The sequence below is a fragment of the Haliotis rubra genome, unplaced genomic scaffold (genome assembly GCF_003918875.1).
Source record: "Haliotis rubra isolate DU_JTF1 unplaced genomic scaffold, ASM391887v1 Scf738, whole genome shotgun sequence".
Taxonomy (NCBI): Eukaryota; Metazoa; Mollusca; class Gastropoda; order Lepetellida; family Haliotidae; genus Haliotis; species Haliotis rubra.
Genome location: NW_025767455.1, coordinates 259829 through 280180, shown reverse-complemented (window position 1 = coordinate 280180; position 20352 = coordinate 259829). Strand labels below are relative to the sequence as shown.

General features: G+C 37.2%; 1 protein-coding gene across 1 annotated transcript in view; it reads right to left on the bottom strand.

Annotated features, from left to right (window-relative positions):
- LOC124259799 (rhomboid-related protein 2-like) overlaps positions 1–20352 on the bottom strand; it is a 108659-nt gene that overhangs the window by 8209 nt on the left and 80098 nt on the right. Inside the window, exons 4-7 of the mRNA XM_046694001.1 lie at positions 18641–18874; positions 13770–13912; positions 10422–10534; positions 9438–9538 (exon numbers count right to left, since the gene is read on the bottom strand). Coding sequence (XP_046549957.1) covers positions 9438–9538; positions 10422–10534; positions 13770–13912; positions 18641–18874 — 591 coding nt within the window. The remainder of the gene's footprint in view (positions 1–9437; positions 9539–10421; positions 10535–13769; positions 13913–18640; positions 18875–20352) is intronic.

Here is a 20352-nt window from a genome sequence, read left to right as displayed (position 1 = left end):
TTAGAAAAAGAGAGTACAAAAATCCTTTTGAAACTTTATCACTAGTGTCATTCTGGTTTCACTGCATAGAAGTTTTTAATTTTTAAAATGTATTGAACAAACTTTATGGATAACAACTTCTATTATTTCATGGGTGCAACATTTCGGTACAGATTCTTGTACCATAGTAAGCAGCTCACATTCCTGCTTGACAACGGCCCAGAATCTGTATCGAAACATTGAACCAATGAAATGAAAGAAGTTGTTATACATAAAGTTTGTTCAATATTGTACTTCCCAACTTCTAAAATGCCACTCAAAGAAGTTTAAATAATGTGATGAAAATAGACTGAAAAAAGGAAACTCTTATCAAATATAGTAAGCATCTAATTTTTCTTCAGGTTCTCAACCATTCACTATCTACTATAAACACATTGATTATTAATTAAAAAACATATCCTTATATGGAATTAAGTTAACAAAATCTCAGGTTTTGACCAGTGTTAATCTGAAGTTGGCGTAGTTCTATAGCTTATATAGCAAACCTATTCAGGGATAGAAATACTTTTTTTTCTAAGTGTGCCTTAAGGCACCAGACAAATATTTTAGGTGTGCCTTTCTGAAATTGAGTATGCCCACAAGTTTTCAGAATAAATGGCAATGATGATGATCATTTGAAATTTATTGTTAAATAAAGAAATGGGTTTATGAGCATTCATATATGTATGGTATTATTCAATTTGGAAAAAAATAATTGTTTTGGGGATTAAATGACTAAATGTGAGTTATGTCTCTTAAAAAATTAGGCGTGTCAAAAGGGCACCGAGAACATTTTTTAGCCATGCCATTTCTGTACTTACCGTGCCATGGCACACTCATATATGGTGTATTTCAAACCCCGCTATTTATATTGCAGTACCATGTACACTTGAGTGAAATTTTACTCTGATGTTATTTGAATTGCAATTAAACACAGGTGTTCAAATCATCAGGTAACTGAGGACAGTAATTGAAATTTTCTTCAAATGTGGAGAGTTCAATTAAAGATTTCAGCGATTCGGTGTCTAACCCCATTAAACATGCATGAACTACATCCAGAATAGACATGGGGCAGAGTTAATAACTATCTCATTAGAGTCCAGTTCAATAATTGATAACCATCATCAATAAGCCACTCATTAAGTTCACATAGGGAGGTGACATTACATTCAATCAAAATACATTGATCACTTAAAGATAGATTTGACAACATTGGATTGACTTCCAAAACAATTTTTATAAATTTTTACGATTAAAATTACTGGTAATTGTAATTAATTCCAAATTGCTTAAAATTAATAGATTCCCTTTGGGTGCTCTTATATTTTATTGTGGTAAACGAGATGGGATTAAGATTGTATTCTTCTTTGAGACGTATTTTGGAAGCCTGGTTGGCAATCTGCTATGTGGAGTTACTTCCCTTAGGCACATCAGGAGCCTAAAATACTGTGCTAATATATACCATGGCTCATGGGTTTTACCAAAGTGGTGAACGAGCCAAAAGTGTTACATCATATTTAACTTATCATCTTTGGAATAGTGTTCAGTGGTGTGTTACATCCAACTCCCATTCATCAAAAGTGTTCCAGCACAACCACCACTGAGGATATGAACAATTGGTTATACACTTTTAAGCCTATGCAGATTCAAACCTGGATCTTCATCATGGCAAGAGAACACTTGCACCACTCACCTACACTCCTGCATTTATTGTCAGGGATATTCAACAGGCCCTAAACCCTTGTCATTGTTAATTTGACTGTGTCTTATCTATAACTTCATCACGAAAAACTCGCAACTGAATATTAGCAAATTAATCTCATCACGACTCGATTAAAGTAAGTGTATAATGCCTAAAAGATTTTAAAAGAAACTACACATCTGTTAAGAGATTCTTTCTGCTATCAAGAACACAGTCTCCAATTTCAGAAAACCACCACTTCAAGAACGTACGTAAAAACGTAAAAACTTTCACCAGATTTAATTTGCGAGCTGTTTCCCTTCTTTCAAGTCTCAAACGCAATTGATTGAGGAAAAAACCTTTGATCACTCCTGACATTAACAGTGGGTGGACTAAATTGGCTGGTTATTTCTAGGAGAGGGAGACGTCCAGGGTCTCACCAATTTATTGCAACAGGGACGAGTGAACGCATTTTCACACATGAATGTTCATGATGAAGTAATTTAAAAAGTATTCTTCACTCCAACTTTTATGTTTTACAATATCTTTCTGAATATTTGAATACATTTGGCATACTATATAAATATATTATATCTAATCATTTCCATCACTTGTTTTAAAAAAGACTTCATTACAATTAAATAAGTTAAAATTAAATAATTAGTGAGAATTTGCCTTCTTATTTACTTGAAATACATCATACTTAAGACGCATCATTTGGGTACAGAGAATGAATCCCATTTCTTGTGTCTCTAGGAACATTACAAACGTAGAATGAACTCACTCACTCACTCACTCATCTGAAGTGAAGGATGGGTCTATTTTCTGAACATTAATGTCTTATGGTGGCTGTATACTCCACACAAGACAACTTTAAAAATAAAATAAGTTTTGTAATCATTATTTGATAGTTTTTCAAAGTATTTTTAGTTTTATTTTAGCTGCCATCATAATCATAAACAAAACAATAATGGCCACTTATAACGCACCTTTCCCACACGCTTGTCCATGCTCAAACCCAAGCTGCCTGTCACATGACTCATCCCACCGGGTACCCATTTTCTGCTGGGTACACAGAGGCAATTTTGAACACACTCACATGCCTAAGGTGAGACCACATGTGTCACAATTGCTTCGTTATGGGCAGGACTGAAGTCCTGGAAACTCTCAAGAGTTGAGTTGAGTTGTATACCGCCTTTATAGAGGTGCTTCTGTTTCTTTGTGGCTGGTTAAAAGTCAAACTGTTTTTGACATGAAATTTTGATGATGAGAATCAAACCCACAGCTTGAGATAAGTTAACATCAGTATTCCTACTGAGCCATCAGGGCCAGTGATGAAAGGATGATTAATCTTCACGACTTAGGTTGTCTGGATGCTGAATGTGGTCTTTCTTTCACCCTCTGTCATCCAATTAATTTTATATCATGACAACTGTTTTGATTCAAGGCATCCTGGGGTTTTTGTATTCTTTCCGGTACTTCTTGCATTTAAATGGTTCATAAGTTAATTGAAACACTGTTCAGCTTAACTTGACAATGTTAACCTTCAGCTTCATATTTTAACAACAGTGCACCATGGTCATAATGACCCCGGTTATAATGCCACCCTGGATATAATGCCCCCTGGTTGTAATGCCACCCTGGATATAATGCCCCCCTGGTTATAATGCCACCCTGGATGTAATGCCCCCTGGATATAATGCCACCCTGGATATAATGCCACCCTGGATGTAATGCCCCGGTTATAATACCACCCTGGATATAATGCCACCCTGGATATAATGCCCCGGTTATAATGCCACCCTGGATATAATGCCCCTGGTTGTAATGCCCCTGGTTATAATGCCACCCTGGATATAATGCCCCCTGGTTATAATGCCCCCAGTTATAATGCCACCCTGGATATAATGCCCCCGGTTATAATGCCACCCTGGATAATGCCCCTAATGCCCCGGTTATAATGCCACCCTGGATATAATGCCCCTGTTTATAATGCCCTGGATGTAATGCCCCCTGGATGGTTATAATACCACCCTGGATATAATGCCCCTGGTTGTAATGCCCCCTGGTTATAATGCCCCCTGGATATAATGCCCCCTGGATATAATGCCCCGGTTATAATGCCACCCTGGTTAATGCCACCCTAATAATGCCCCCAGTTATAATGCCACCCTGGATATAATGCCCCTGGTTATAATGCCACCCTGGATATAATGCCCCCTGGCTGTAATGCCCCCCTGGTTATAATCCCACCCGGGATATAATGCCATGTTTTTGCCAGAACGGATTTCCTCCCTATATAATACCCTGGTTATAATGCCAAACTGGATATAATGCCATATGCCAATGGTTTTTGGAACAAAAGTCATTTTCCCCTGGTTATAATTACTCTGGCTGCATGTGATATACACACCTAAATTAATTGACCAAACTCATTAACGCTTTAATACTTTAAGTAGTCTTGTAATAGCAGATAGGATGGTTTAGTCTCTATTTGCCTAAATCTCAATTCGCCTACATCCCATTTCGCATACAAAAACAATGTAGGCTAATTGGGATTAGAAAATGCACCCCTACTCTTATAATGAACCTGACTCACTGGTCAGTGCCATACTAATCAGGTAAATCTTCCAAATTATCCTTACTCATCTCTAAATTACTTTTTAACGACACACATTTTGGAAAAAGTAAGCATAAATGCATAATGAATATTAAATATATTTTTGACGAAAACTGGACTTAGTTATATCTTGAATTCCCCAAATTTTGAAAGTTTGAATAAACTAAAATTATAGTTAAATGTAAACTAGAAGATGCATAAAAGCAAGTGTGGTTGTCTACGGTTGAACATTTATCATACGGTATCTTATATAGCTCCTTATCTAACTTAGATTTAAGGTTGAGAAAATATTTGGATATTTTCTATTATCTTTATGCAATCTATTTGCAGATAGATTTGCAATCCATCTATATATATAATGCATTACTTATTCATCTGTATATATGAAATACTAGACTGCACATATATTGTATATAACTATATGAAAATATTAATTGCAACATATATGTAACATCCTTTTTGTCCTTCAACTACTTTAACTTGAAGAGTCCACTTTCAGATCATAGGGGTGCCACTAGTTTACCATTGTGTAATCAACAGTCAACAGACCATAACATGTTGTTTTAAGACTGTAGGTGACTTGGGTATCTCCCAATTGACAGACACCCATTTGACAGACACCCAATTGACAGACACTGAACTAGAAGGTTAATTAGGGTAACACCTACGGGTATAATGGAACAGTCCACTGTCTAGTGAGTAGAGCAGGGTGAGCCTGAAACAGGTTCGTTACTGCGAAGTTTGATTAATGGGTAAATAGAACTTTGTTGTGATTAAATGATAAATGATTTCTCTTCTCAAAATTGATTTTACTATCAATTACTATCGAATATAAAACAGGTTTGTCACTGAGAGGGTTTGATTGAGTTTATTGATCGAAAAAAACTCCCAATAATAGCATGTGTACAACAGAAGTTAACTGAGAAAACGTTTTGTTGGAGAGATATAGATATGTACATATTTGAAAACATTTCTGATTTGCAGTAAATGAGACACCTGCATTGCCATGTAAGATCAGATTAATACTAATCAGTGTTCTGATTTTAACAATACTTTCTAAAGATTGTAACAGTTTATGTCTTTGAATATCATACAATGGACGTTGAAGGAAGTAATGAAAAACATTCTAACATCCATGGCCACATCACATGATGCGTCATATTTTGAATATTTATTCTAAATAAATCGTAATTAAGTGCACTCGTCATATATCATAATATTGTGTGCAAAACATATAACTTCTTTATTCCATATGAATATTTAGGTTCACATTTGTCTTTATTTGATTTATATGATACAACAATGTCGCAATTTCTAATAGCTAAGCTAGTGTTTTCAATATGATGATGCCGACTCCCGTTAGACTAGAAGGTTAAACCGAAATGTTTATGAAAATAAATTGTTTTTATATTGCAGCAATAAAAATTCAAATTACTGTCTTTTCGTCCATCTTTCAAAATAAATAATATAGCTTCAGTTTGTTCCTGTGTTTTTTATTTGGACTATTCCATTATAATAATGTAGGTAACAGGTAGTAGATAATCTGTTCACTGAACCGTAAATGTTGTTGTTTTAAGGTGTCTGCGAACTGGCTGTCTGCGTAATGGGAGGACACCGTGACTTGGGATGTCACATGTCATGTGACAATACACTTCCTGCCACCTACAACAATAAGTCACCTGTAACCCCTAGACACTGGGCTTATCCAGTCATTCAAGGAGCATGACAGGAGACATCTGCTCAATCACCTTGTTGATTGCATAGGGCCGCTAACTGTCCTACCTGGTTATAATGCCACCCTGGATATAATGCCATATTATCTCCTGGACAAAGGGTGGCATTATAACCAGGGTATACTGTATGTCACAATTTATGTCAATAAATGCTGATTTGTTATCGAAAAGGAAGCTACCACTAAAATCACATACAAAATAAGAGGTGGGGTAGCCTAGTGGTTAAAGCGTGCACTTGTCACACTGAAGATCCGGGTTCGATTCCCCACATTGTGTGAGCATTTCTGGTGCTCCCTGCAGTGATATTGATGAAATATTGTAAAAAGTGGCATAAAACTTAACTCGCTCACTTAACTAAAGAAACGGTATCAACGACACATTACAGGGTGAATTTGGTACATAGACAACATAAAAAAACAATCAGTTTTAAACGCGAAGGTTCGTTATCTGATTTTGAAAAATCGAAGTTTGTATTGATCAAGGAAACAATTAATATAACAATATGACATAAAACCTTTACAGCCATTGAGGAACATAAAGCTGAGCGTTTATGGTTTCCATAAGAAATTGACGAGCTTTGTTTTAGCTCACTTTATTTGTAAATTTAAATGTTAATAGCCCTGACATTTATACAATATTATCATGTGGAGGAAAGAACATTTTAATGTGCAAGTCCTTCATGAGACTTTCTTCTTGTACAAAAACATTTGCAAGACTTGAAGATTTATATTTGATAAAAAAAATAATTCAAGGCTCTTATATCAAAAGGACATAGGTGGGTGATGGATTGCAAGTACAAGTCTTTGTAAACATCTTTTCAATTGTTGCTTTGATAAAACGCATCTAACGCATAAGCTAACATTTTGTTTCTGATTTTTGTAGCATTTGTGCATTTCTGATTGACACTCTTAATAAGCAGTAATAAGTCTCATGAAAATGCAATCTTGTACTCTTATTTGACTTTTTGAATTGGAAATTGGTCTAGACCAGACTGACACTGAATAGGCATTGGTCTAGTTTAGACTTCATTCTGGATTAGACACACATATGGTTCTAAAGCTGTTTGCTAGGTTATGGGTATGGCTAGGTGATGGGTACCAACAGTATATTAGCTAGGTGATGGGTACCAACAGTATATTAGCTAGGTGATGGGTACCAACAGTATATTAGCTAGGTGATGGGTACCAACAGTATATTAGCTAGGTGATGGCTACCAACAGTATATTAGCTTGAGTGATGATGGGTACCAACAGGTACCAACAGTATATTAACAGCCTAGGTGATGGATACCAACAGTATATTAGCTAGGTGATGGGTACCAAACAGTATATTATTAGCTAGGTGATGGATACCAACAGTATATTAGCTAGGTGATGGGTACCAACAGTATATTAGCTATTAGCTAGGTGATGGATACCAACAGTATATTAGCTAGGTGATGGATACCAACAGTATATTAGCTAGTAGTGATGGGTACCAACAGTATATTAGCTAGGTGATGGCTACCAACAGTATATTAGCTAGGTGATGGGTACCAACAGTATATTAGCTAGGTGATGGCTACCAACAGTATATTAGCTAGGTGATGGGTACCAACAGTATATTAGCTAGGTGATGGGTACCAACAGTATATTAGCTAGGTGATGGGTACCAACAGTATATTAGCTAGGTGATGGATACCAACAGTATATTAGCCGGGTGAGAGGTACCAACAGTATATTAGCTAGGTGATGGATACCAACAGTATATTAGCTAGGTGATGGGGTGATGGATACCAACAGTATATTAGCTAGGTGATGGATTACCAACAGTATATTAGCTAGGTGATAGGTGATGGATGATTAGTATATTAGCTAGGTGATGGCACCAACAGTATATTAGCTAGGTGATGGATGGGTACCAACAGTATATTGGATACCAACAGTATATTAGCTAGGTGATGGGTACCAACAGTATATTAGCTAGGTGATGGCTACCAACAGTATATTAGCTAGGTGATGGGTACCAACAGTATATTAGCTAGGTGATGGGTACCAACAGTATATTAGCTAGGTGATGGGTACCAACAGTATATTAGCTAGGTGATGGCTACCAACAGTATATTAGCTAGGTGATGGCTACCAACAGTATATTAGCTAGGTGATGGGTACCAACAGTATATTAGCTAGGTGATGGGTACCAACAGTATATTAGCTAGGTGATGGGTGATGGTAGCTAACAGTACCAACAGTATATTAGCTAGGTGATGGGTACCAACAGTATATTAGCTAGGTGATGGGTACCAACAGTATATTAGCTAGGTGATGGGTACCACCAACAGTATATTAGCTAGGGCTAGGTGATGGGTACAACAGTATATTAGCTAGGTGATGGGTACCAACAGTATAGGTGATAGCCAACAGTAGGTGATGGGTACCAACAGTATATTAGCAACAGTATATTAGCTAGGTGATGGGTACCAACAGTATATTAGCTAGGTGATGGGTACCAACAGTATATTAGCTAGGTGATGGGTACCAACAGTATTAGCTAGGTGATGGGTACCAACAGTATATTAGCTAGGTGATGGGTACCAACAGTATATTAGCCAGGTGATGGGTACCAACAGTATATTAGCTAGGTGATGGGTACCAACAGTATATTAGCTAGGTGATGGGTACCAACAGTATATTAGCTAGGTGATGGGTACCAACAGTATATTAGCTATGGTGAGGTGATGGGTGACCAACAGTATATTAGCTAGGTGATGGGTACCAACAGTACATTAGCTAGGTGATGGGTACCAACAGTATATTAGCTAGGTGATGGGTACCAACAGTATATTAGCTAGGTGATGGGTACAACAACATTAGCTAGGTGATGAGGTACCAACAGTATATTAGCTAGGTGATACCAATGGTATATTAGCTAGCTAGTGATGGGCAACAACAGTATATTAGAGGTGATGGGTACTTACCAACAGTATATTAGCTAGGTGATGGGCACCAACAGTATATCTACTTACCAATGGCTATAACAGTATATTAGCTAGGTGATGGCTACAAACAAGGATATCTGCTTACTGATGGTACCAACAGTATATTAACAAGGAAGATCTGCTTACCAATGGTATATTAGCTAAGTGATGGGCAACAAGGAAGATCTGCTTACCAATGGTATATTAGCTAAGTGATGGGCAACAAGGAAGATCTGCTTACCAACAGTACATTAGCTAAGTGATGGGCAACAAGAAAGATCTGCTTACTAACAGTACATTAGCTAAGTGATGGGCAACAAGAAAGATCTGCTTACTAACAGTACATTAGCTAAGTGATGGGCAACAAGGAAGATCTGCTTACCAACAGTACATTAGCTAAGTGATGGGCAACAAGAAAGATCTGCTTACCAACAGTATATTAGCTAAGTGAGCTGCTAACAAGGCATAGACTCCACCCGACGCACCCACCAGGAAGGCGTCCATGTCGAACACTGACGTCCCCAGGGAACCTGCAACCAACAACAGAGGTGTCAGAAGTAGGAGATGCTCCACCTGCTGTAGAGGGCCATGACAGTTTGGACAAGTGAGTGAGTGAGTGAGTTTAGTTTTACGCCGCACTCAGCAATATTCCAGCTATATGGCGGCGGTCTGTAAATAATCGAGTCTGGACCAGACAATCCAGTGATCAAAAGCATGAGCATTGATCTGCGCAACTGGGAACTGATGACATGTGTCAACCAAGTCAGCGAGCCTGACCACCTGATCCCGTTAGTCGCCTCTTACGACAAGCATAGTCGCCTTTTGTGGCAAGCATGGGTTGCTGAAGACCTATTCTACCCAGATCTTCACGGGTGTTTGGACAAGTAAACTGGGTTAACATTTTCTTAATTTCATGATACATAAAACTTGATTTCTGAGAACACATGTGAAAAGAAAAATAGATTTCATTTATAATTTGAGATTAATATAACGAAAGGGCAAAAATCTCAGAAATCACATAATGTCATTCTCAAAATAGATGAAGCTAAAAGTACAGTTTAACTTACTGAACTAACTTTAGAAACCTTACAGAAATACAATGATAGAGATAGAAAACCTTGCTAATTATGATGCATAGTGACCAATGACCTAAAGACACATTTGTAAGCATATGTAGGTGGTACGTCATAAAAAATATTAAAACTGAAGAGAATGGGCACCAAACTTTTATGACTTTAATTATAGTTCTACTTTCAAAACACAATGTCATTTGGAAATGATTATTATTTAGGGGCCAGTCATTAACATTAGATGAGCAAACGCTTGAATCACAAGGCTACCCCACTGCCTCTCTATGTACAATAAATACTGTATAGAATGTTTAGCTACTGATGCAATCATCTGATGACTGACCTGCTAGTACACCTGCCAGGTAGACAATCAGTATCCGACATGACCCGTGCACCATCTCCAGCGGTATCCCAACACAGATCTGTACTGCCATGTTGAAGAACAGATGGATGTACCTGGTAGGCAGAGATGCACTGATGTTAACATTATAAATACGAATACATGTATATAAAATGAATAGTGGTAGTGGTGAGTTCAGCAATATTCCAGCTATATGGTGGTGGTCTGTACACACAAAAATAAATTCATTACCGGTAAATAGATTGCTAAAAAAGCTTCTCCTAATGCCATAAATCAGTCAAACAATTTAAATAAGGAAACTCCATCACAGTGTTGAACACTTTGATTAAACCTGATAAGGAAGGTGAGGTTGCTGTGAGGAGCTTAGTAAATGCATGAGTGAATAGTTGGATGATTTGTCATTAAATGCCGCACTCAGCGATATTCCAGCTGTATGACGACTGTCTGTAAATAATCAAGTCTGGACCAGACAATCCAGTGATCATCGGCATGAGCATCAATCTACGAACAGTATTAGGAAGGTGATGTTGCAGTGTGGAGCTAAGGAAAATACATGAATGAATAGTTGGATGGTTGGTTTGTTGTTGAATGCTGGACTCCGCAATATTCCAGCTATATAGCGGCGGTCTGTTAATAATCGAGTCTGGGCCAGACAATCCAGTGAGCAACATCGATCTAATCCATTCGGATACGTTGACATGTGGTCAGTAACAGAGCCTGACCACCCGATCCTGTTAGTCACCTCTTATGACAAGCATGGGTTACTGAAGATCAATTCTAACCTGGATCTTCATTGGTTATATAAAATGAAAAGAGCCTAGATATTCCCTCAATACAAAGGAGTTTTGACAGCACATATTTTTTAATTTTTTTGATAAAGGCAATATAATAATATGGCATGACGTCACATGATAACACGATATGTGCAATATGATAACATTACACATGCACATTTATTGCAATGATTTTTATTAATGATAACACATTAACACTGCATATGGTAACTCAACAGCCATTTTTATGTGACAAGTTGATCGTGGTCCTATTAGGTGTGGTAACCAGTTGACATTGTATACTAGTAGATGGTATGCATTACCAAATTGGTAACATTTAATGTGGCGCATAATAACACTGTATAGGGTAATATTATATACTGGACATATATAGGGAATTTGACATTTTTATGACTGATATTTTATCAGTGTGTCAATAAATAAATAGATCATTATTCATAATTTCAAAATTTACGTATATCCGTAACTATTTTTGTCCAGGATAGTAAAGTATAATGGACAAATTAAACATGGTAACACTTGTATGTGTGCTGCAAAATATGACATGGTAACCTGTAAACATTGTATATGCACTATCATTCCACATGGTAACATTACATGTGGTAACCTGGTAACACTTTATGAGGTAACATTATACATTAATGACATATATCTGAGCTGCAAAAAATGATATGGTAACACTGCCTGTGGTAACAATAATAAAAAAGACGTTGACGATAAAACATACCAAGCTAGATTCTTCACCTAAGCCTCCCTAAATATGAAATTATGATCCTCTGCTTGAAGTACAGCATTAAGTAGTTAAATTTCAATAATGCTTGATACAAAACCAAATACATTCTTAGGATGACCATATCCTAATTCTAAACTGGTTCAAAAGATAGACTATGAAGTATAATTAGAAACATGCTACTTTTCCCTTGAGTTGCAGCCTGTGAACAGTGATGTACATGTAACTTAAAGGCAACGCATGACTTCCAGAGATAGCAGTGTCTGTATCTCTGGCACTGATGGTAAAATTACGGTCAATCCAGCTAAATTGAATCTATCAGTGCCACGGCCTCCGATATATCAAGAAATCACAGTATTATTTACGACTGTTCTGTCACAGTTATACAAGTATGTTGAACAACTTCCATAATTTTTGGAAATGAAAGTCAATCTTCAGTGTCAGATACCACAGTAAAAACACCATGATTCTATATTCCGCTTTGCATATCAAACTTAATGATCGTATTCACTCAGAAAACAATAAAACTGCCACCATAAATCCTTTAATGACCTCAAATCCTACAAATTAGTCTGAATATTGAAAGCAAATAGTATCTGTGGTAGAGTCGAAGGAAACATGGCGACTGTGTCAAGCGGTTGACGACAGCTCAATAGACATATATATTATTAACACGTGATTAATGGCGGTTCACGTTCTCAATCAGAAGAAACATCAGTGCTTGTAAATCAATAAAGGCACACATTATCTCTGTGCTTCTTTGCTCAAACCCTGGTTTTTCTTACCGCAATTAGATACGGTTATCTGAGGTTTGATACAGTTATCAGACTGAAGAATAGTAAATGAGAAAATAGTATCTGTTTCCAGATGCAGGTCTGAGACAAGATCATTGTGCAGCCATATTGATGTGTTTGCTCGTCTATGATAATTGCCTCATTAAAGCATCTTTACTACAACAAGAATAATCTATTTAGAATTTTTTACCTTATTGTTTATTTGGAAAGTCTAACAGTGATACTTGTATAACATTTGTTTATTGTTTATCGCTGGACTCTGTAATCTCTCGTTACATTGTTGCGGTGGGGTAGCCATGGTTAAAGCATTCGCTCATCACTCCAAAGACCCAGGATCGATTCCCACATGGGTACAATGTGTGAAGCCCATTTCTGGTGTCTTCTGGTGATATTGCTGGAATATTGCTAAAAGCGGCATAAAACTAAACTAACTCACTCCTGTCATAGGCGGATCCAGAGGTGGGGTGCTGAAATGACCATTGAAATTCGGGTGAAAATGAAGTGTGCACCCCTCCTTTTCTCAATAGTGTGCACCCCCCCTGTCTCAAAAGCTGTATCCGCCCCTGCCTGTTATTTGATGGCAACATGGAACTGGGGACCAGGTAATGCAGTGATTATGAGTGCTGATTATGCATGCATGACATGCAATGACATGGATCAGGCATGTAAACAAGTCCGACTGCCACTAGATATCTCTTATGATAAAGGGGCGGTGGGGTAGCCTAATGGTTAAAGCGTTGGCTCGTCACGTCGAAGACCCGGGTTCGAATCCCCACATGGGCACAATGTGTGAAGCCCATTTCTGGTGTCCCCAGCCGTGATGTTGCTGGAATATTGCCAAAAGCGGTGTAAAAACCAAACTAAGTCAGTCAGTCTTATGATAAACATGGGTTTCTGAATTCTGATGTGGATCTTCATAGGGGCATTATTTTATTATTTTCTTGACAATACTTCATGTATATAAATACCCATGATAATCATACACATCAACACTTCTGTCAGAAAATCTTACCCAGCATGCAGCAGTGTGTAAAAGAGGAAGCGCCACAGCTCGAGTCTGCGGTCTGGACGGTATATAAACACGGAGTTGACGGGCACTGGGCCATTGGGCTCGATACTGCCGGACTCGAGACAGTAGTAGATGAAACAACCAATCTGAAACACAGACACTCAGTCAACTCAGACACATCCATAGCACACCCATGGGATTCGGCAGATGAATCCCATCACTGCATTTAAAAGACGGGGATGGGGATCAAAGGATGAGTTCACTGATGCGGTGCCACGAGGGAAGCCCATCTCTCAGACTATGCAGGCTGAAGTATCGTGTCATTACAACTCAGTGGTACGGATCAGTGCTTATGCTATCAATCACCAGTTCCCAAACTGTTTTGCGGTTTACTGATTGTGGTTTATCATGCAATTCATACAGTCAGTCCTTAACTCTAGATTATGTCAGAGCTGAAACACGACTTTATGAAACACAGATTTTATACTTTAAACCAGTACAAATGAAGAATGTTTCATTTAACTTATGAATCATTTAAATGCAAGATATGACAGAGGTTATAAGAAAGTGTGTGAGAAAGAGCAGACAACTGACATCATGTCAAGTGAGGTTGAACACCATCATCACTTGCTACAGTGGCTAAACATCTGTTGCAGGTTCAATTTTTATCATGAAATAATTTTATATGCTGTTGAAACAGTTTAAATGTAAAACCTTGGTATTACAATCTCAAGCAGGTCTTACATGTCAAATGAAACACCTCTCAGCAGTTCTCACTGGGAGCTATACCTTTCAAACGTTGACTCTGGGATAGTAAAATACATACGAAACAGAAGGTTTGTCTTGGTTTGTTGTTTTACGCTGTACTCAGCAATATTCCAGCTATATGGCGGCGGTCTGTAAATAATCGAGTCTGGACCAGACAATCCAGTGATCAACATCATGAGTATCAATCTATGCAACTGGGATACAATGACATGTGTCAACCAAGTCAGCAAGCCTGACCACCCAAACCCATTAGTCACCTCTTACAACAAGCATGGGTTACTGAAGACCAATTCTAACCCCGATCTTCACGGGTCAATACAAAAGGCAAAAGCGCCAGTGTGTACATAACTCATTACAAACAAACAACCCTTTAAAAGAAAAATGGGAAAACCTACATATTCAGGATTTATTTTCTTAATTTCAGGGCTATTTCTAGAGACAGGTCTAGAAAAAAGCCATGTTTATATCCATAAACTTGATTGCAATGATGACGACAATGATGACGACAATGATGAAGATAGTGATGATGGTGCTGCTGATGCTGATGATATTTTTTATGTGCCAAATCTAAGCCCAGTAGCATTCACAAAGTGCTACCTTATTACCCTGGCTAATGGATCAGCGAGCGTTCTATTTACATTCTCAACTCCCTGGGGAGAATACAACCTATGCTGTGTGTGAGGTACAAAAGGTTAACTGCCTAATTACCATATCCTCCTACCATACACCTATTTACTTCTCCGTGAACCGAGGCACATTTAAAAAAAGTCACTTTCCTAAAGAGACACCAAATGTCCTACAAGAGCTTCACAGTGGGTAGAGACCAATGCCCTAGAAACTCTCAAGAGTCCCGCTGCCAAATATGGTCACCAATCCAACTACTCTCAGAGACAACGATGCTTAACTTCACTTGATTCGTGACCTGTAGGTTGTGTACGGGACCACATGGCACCACAAATACGATTAACTCATGAAATAACTGTTCTGAGCTAAATTGCTACGGTTAATCCAGTATAAGTATAGATATATTCAAGCATATCTTGGCCATATAACTAGTATCTCTCAATGATAAGATACATAGCTGTTCTCCTTGTCAGAGAGAACCATTATAATGGGTCTGTTGACCAGAGATAGAGTTCAGGTACAACTAGTATCACTTAAAAATAATTAATATTGTAAGGTTTCTTTTCCTAATTGCCTACTTTACAGATAAAGGTCTTAAATTATAGGGTTGCTGTCAAAATATATAAATATTTGAACATGCATGTAGTTTAAAGGCATATGCTATAATTCTCATCATTTATAAAAAACTTTAAAGGTTTAGGATATTATTAAAGCAATGGTTTACTGGCAAACTGTGAGGCCTTAATCTACATTGTATATATATCTATATCTATGAGTGTAGATACAGGATGTTTGGAATTATACTAAGGGCAACTTAATTATCTTTTTTCATCTGATAAATAATGTTTTTAGTACTTTTGAAATTAATCTGAAACATGAAAATGTGTGCACTATATCTTTCAATTTACTCAGATGACAATAATATGTAAACTTACTTTATTGAATGATGACAAAATGTACTTTGATAACCAATTTTAAGATTTAAAAAGAAATAATCCAGAAAATAAGTAATTACAATGTAATGTACTTTCTTGGTATGGAGCCCCTCCGGGACTTGAACTGACACTTTCAAAGTGAGGCAAACAAGCAGTACACAGTGATCAAACAGTCACCATGGTTTCCACAAAAAGGGAAGTCCAACAACTTTGTTCTTTGTGTAACCCACTGACATTATAATAAGACAATATCATATGACAAAATAATACTACAATATCGGTAGTTCCCGGTTTACTTCTAGTTGTACCTGAACAGTATCTCTTTGTATTGTATACAGGAGTTATTATGCTGATGCAACATGAGTGAGTGAGTTTGCTTTCACGCCGCACTCAGCTATATTCCAGCTGTATGGCGGCAGTCTGTAAATAATCGAGTCTGGTCCAGACAATCCAGTGATCAAGAGCATGGGCATCGATCTGCACAATTGGGAACCGATGACATGTGTCAACCAAGTCAGCAAGCCTGACCACCCGATCCCGTTAGTCGCCTCTTACGACAAGCATGGGTTACTGAAGGCCAATATTCTAACCCGGACCTTCACGGGTCCCTTATAAGAGCTGGATGTAAATGCATTGCAATATGTGAAACACATATAGATGATTCATGTAGTGAGAGTAAGTGAGTGAGTTTAGTTTTACGCCACTTTTAGCAATATTCCAGCAACATCATGGCACGGAAAACCAGAAATGGGCTTCACACATTGTACCCATGTGGGGAATCGAACTCGGGTCTTCGGTGTGACAGGCGAACACTTTAACCACAAGGCTACCCCACCCCAAAATGGAGGTACAACTGTTGTCTAAATCATGTTCTTTGTGTACCTCACTGACATTACCATATGACAATATAATTCTACAATATCATTAGTTCTCAGCTTATTATTAGTTGTACCTGAACAGTATGTCTTTGTAGTGTAGACAGAAGCTATTATGCTGATGCAACACATAAAGGAACAATCCAAAACCTTAAAAGAGCTGAATGTAAATGCATTGCAATATAGAGATGATTTATGTAGTGAGAGTGAGTGAGTGAGTTAATATTTAACGTCACATCGGCAATATTTCAGCCATATCGTGACGAGCGAGAGTGAGTGAATCTAGTTTTACGCCACTTTTAGCAACATTCCAGCAATATCACGACAGGGACACCAGAAATGGGCTTCACACATTGTACCCATGTGAGGAATCGAATCCGGGTCTTCGGCGTGACGAGAAAACACTTTAACCACCCCATGCAATGAGAGACTTGATAACGCACACAGGATTTTCGCTCACTACAGTTACATAGAATACATGAAAGATAATTCATTATTTTATCTTATGATCATATTATTCATATCTCAAGAGTTGTTGGTGACCTGGCATTGAAAGCGCTGGCCCAACCAAACGAAGACCTGGGTTTGATTTCTCCAATGGGTTTTATGAGTTAAATCTGGTCCCCCTTCTCCCAAACATGATATTGCTAGAAAATTGCTTAAAGTGGTGTAAGAAACTGCTCATTCATTTAGCATATTCAGTCTGAATTAATAGTTTAATACAAACAATGAAATATGATCTCATACACTTCCATATGAAATTGATGCTTTGAGGTGTTTGATGGCTGATTGACAAGTGATTGACTGGTGATTGACATTTCAGAAAGGATCAACTACACAACTCAACACAGCCTGAGGGAATTGATTATCTTGTCTTTCATCTCTGTGCTTTCAAGAAACATAAAAAACATACTGATCTGAATAGCTTTGTTCTCACAGGATAAGGGAGGCAAGTTTTGACTAGAAATTAATTGATGATTCCTCCTTGGCTTCATCTCTTTAGTTTTCTTTGATAATATTTTTCTTATTATTTAGATCAAACGGTTTCCAGTGTTTTTAATTTTTTCACACAATCAATTTTGTTTATTTTTTATGTGAAACATTCATTCATTCATTCAAACAAGAAACATATTTCTTTCAATACTAGTATAATCATTGTATGTACAATGTACAGTTATAACAATTTAGATCAAATAACTAATAGCATTATTTTTAATTGTTCATAGGTTTGAACTGGTTTACTCTCAATATGAATCATTCATTATTCACAGAACCAGAATTAGATTACTTAACAAGAATAATGTTTTCATTTGTTAATGACATAACATTATTAATCATTGTGATCAAGTGATTTCATTTTTTGTGGAATTATTTCAGAAGATTAATTTTGTTTATTCTTGAAGTAAATATTTCAAAGGTTCAAACAACAGAGCTATAACAATTAATTGTACTTTATAAAACATTCTTTTCACTGGTCTTTGACATCATAGAGTGAATTATTTAAATAAAACAAATTTCAAAGTTTTTTGTTTATTTCAATACCTCTATTTTGTTTACTATCTGTGTAAATCAATCATAAGTTTATGGAATGAAAAATACATGTTTCTCTATCATTTGTTATTGACATCATACAGCTCAGCATTGCCATCCTATTATAGACAACCTGACTTACCTCTATGAGTGTGATTGCAGGTATAAGAAGAGGTGGAGGACAGCATTTGTAGCGGTCAGCGTAATACTGGCGGTCAAGCTCATCTGTGAGGAACTCTCTGGCTACTTTGTGCACCATCTTGTCGTAACAGGTGGTGGGCGGCGGCTGAACTTGTAGGCAACGGCCACTAGTCCACCCATCCTTCTCACGACTTTCTACCGCAAGGCGGAAACTGGGGTTTCGGCGATTGCTCATCTGGCGACAGAGAACAACGTGTGGCGATTAAATTTGAAAAGGATCATATGTGTTTGGAAAGTGGGTGCAAATATGTGATTTGGGAGCCTCATCACAAAAACAATACCTGTGAAACAAACAAACAGCCATGTTAAGTCATCAATAACAAACAAGCAAAGGATGGCTACAGTCGACGACCAACATCACCTGTTAAGTCGATAACCCACAAACACAACCTAAACAAACTCATCTCAAGGATTACATGCAATTTACCTCTCTCCTTCTTTTTTATCTCTTGTTTTGAAGATGTTAACTCCAACGGGATATTTGAATAAAAGAGATCTAAGACATGTTGAACGAAAAAAGCAGCATTGTTGACAAGATCTGTTTGTATGAACCACAAACAATAACAATCGCTTCAAATTACAATACCTGCAAATATTTGTTTTAATTTGAATCAAAAGTATTAATTTTTATATAAAAAATCAATCCAGAAAGTTAAACTATAATATTTTTATTTAATAAAGCATTTACTGCTGGTATTTTTAAGACATATCAACCATATTCCCCTTAAAACTGTTCATAAAACACAAGATATTGAACAATTCAATTATTAATTAACTTTTCAAATTGTTTATTTATTTGAAATTTAAGCTGGGATTCACCTAATCAGAAAGACATTACAACAAGGAAGCAAGACAGTAGTAATGTATTGAATTTAAAAAACACCAAAGAATATACATTTCATTTTTAAAAAGAAACCAACATTAATTCAAATAGACAAAATTAAACACAAACTAAACACTGACTAAATCAATGCTTACCCATCATAAAGGTCAAGATTTTTAAATCCTCATGTCCGAATAATCCAAATAAAAAGAATACAGGGTGTCAACAACTACCCAAATCCTCCCAAATAGTGTTCACCAATTTTCTCATAAGTTTGACAGCCGAGAAGATATGATGCCTTTTCGTCCATAGCTCTTATCCTTATATATACCCTGAAATCTCAACTGCAATCTGTTACTGTGAGCTAGCAACTTCATTAAAATTGCAGTACTTTATTTCTATTTGTAGTTTGCTGTCGAATGCTGTATATCAAATGAAGAAAATTGAGAAGAATATGCTTTCAGAAATCACACATAAAAAATTCAGCAGTTGAGGTTGGTGCCTGGTTGCAAGCCTCAGCGACCCACCCGAGTACAGGGATGACATACTTAAATATTCATGAGGTCGAGGCTGTCACACAGCTCGGGTACTATCTGTCCCATCCAGGTCCCGACAGCTCGAGCTGAAGCTATTGTCTTCTGTTTCTTGCATGGTCTTTACAAACTCATGTTGATATTGTGCGAGACTAATGTCGTTCTGACCTACCTTGGTCCTACTTTAAGGACGTACATCAAGAAAAATCACACATTTAGATGCAAGCAAACAAGCTGGTAATGTAAATTGTTAATCCTTAGGGCATGTATTAATACAAATTTATGCAGGAATAGCTT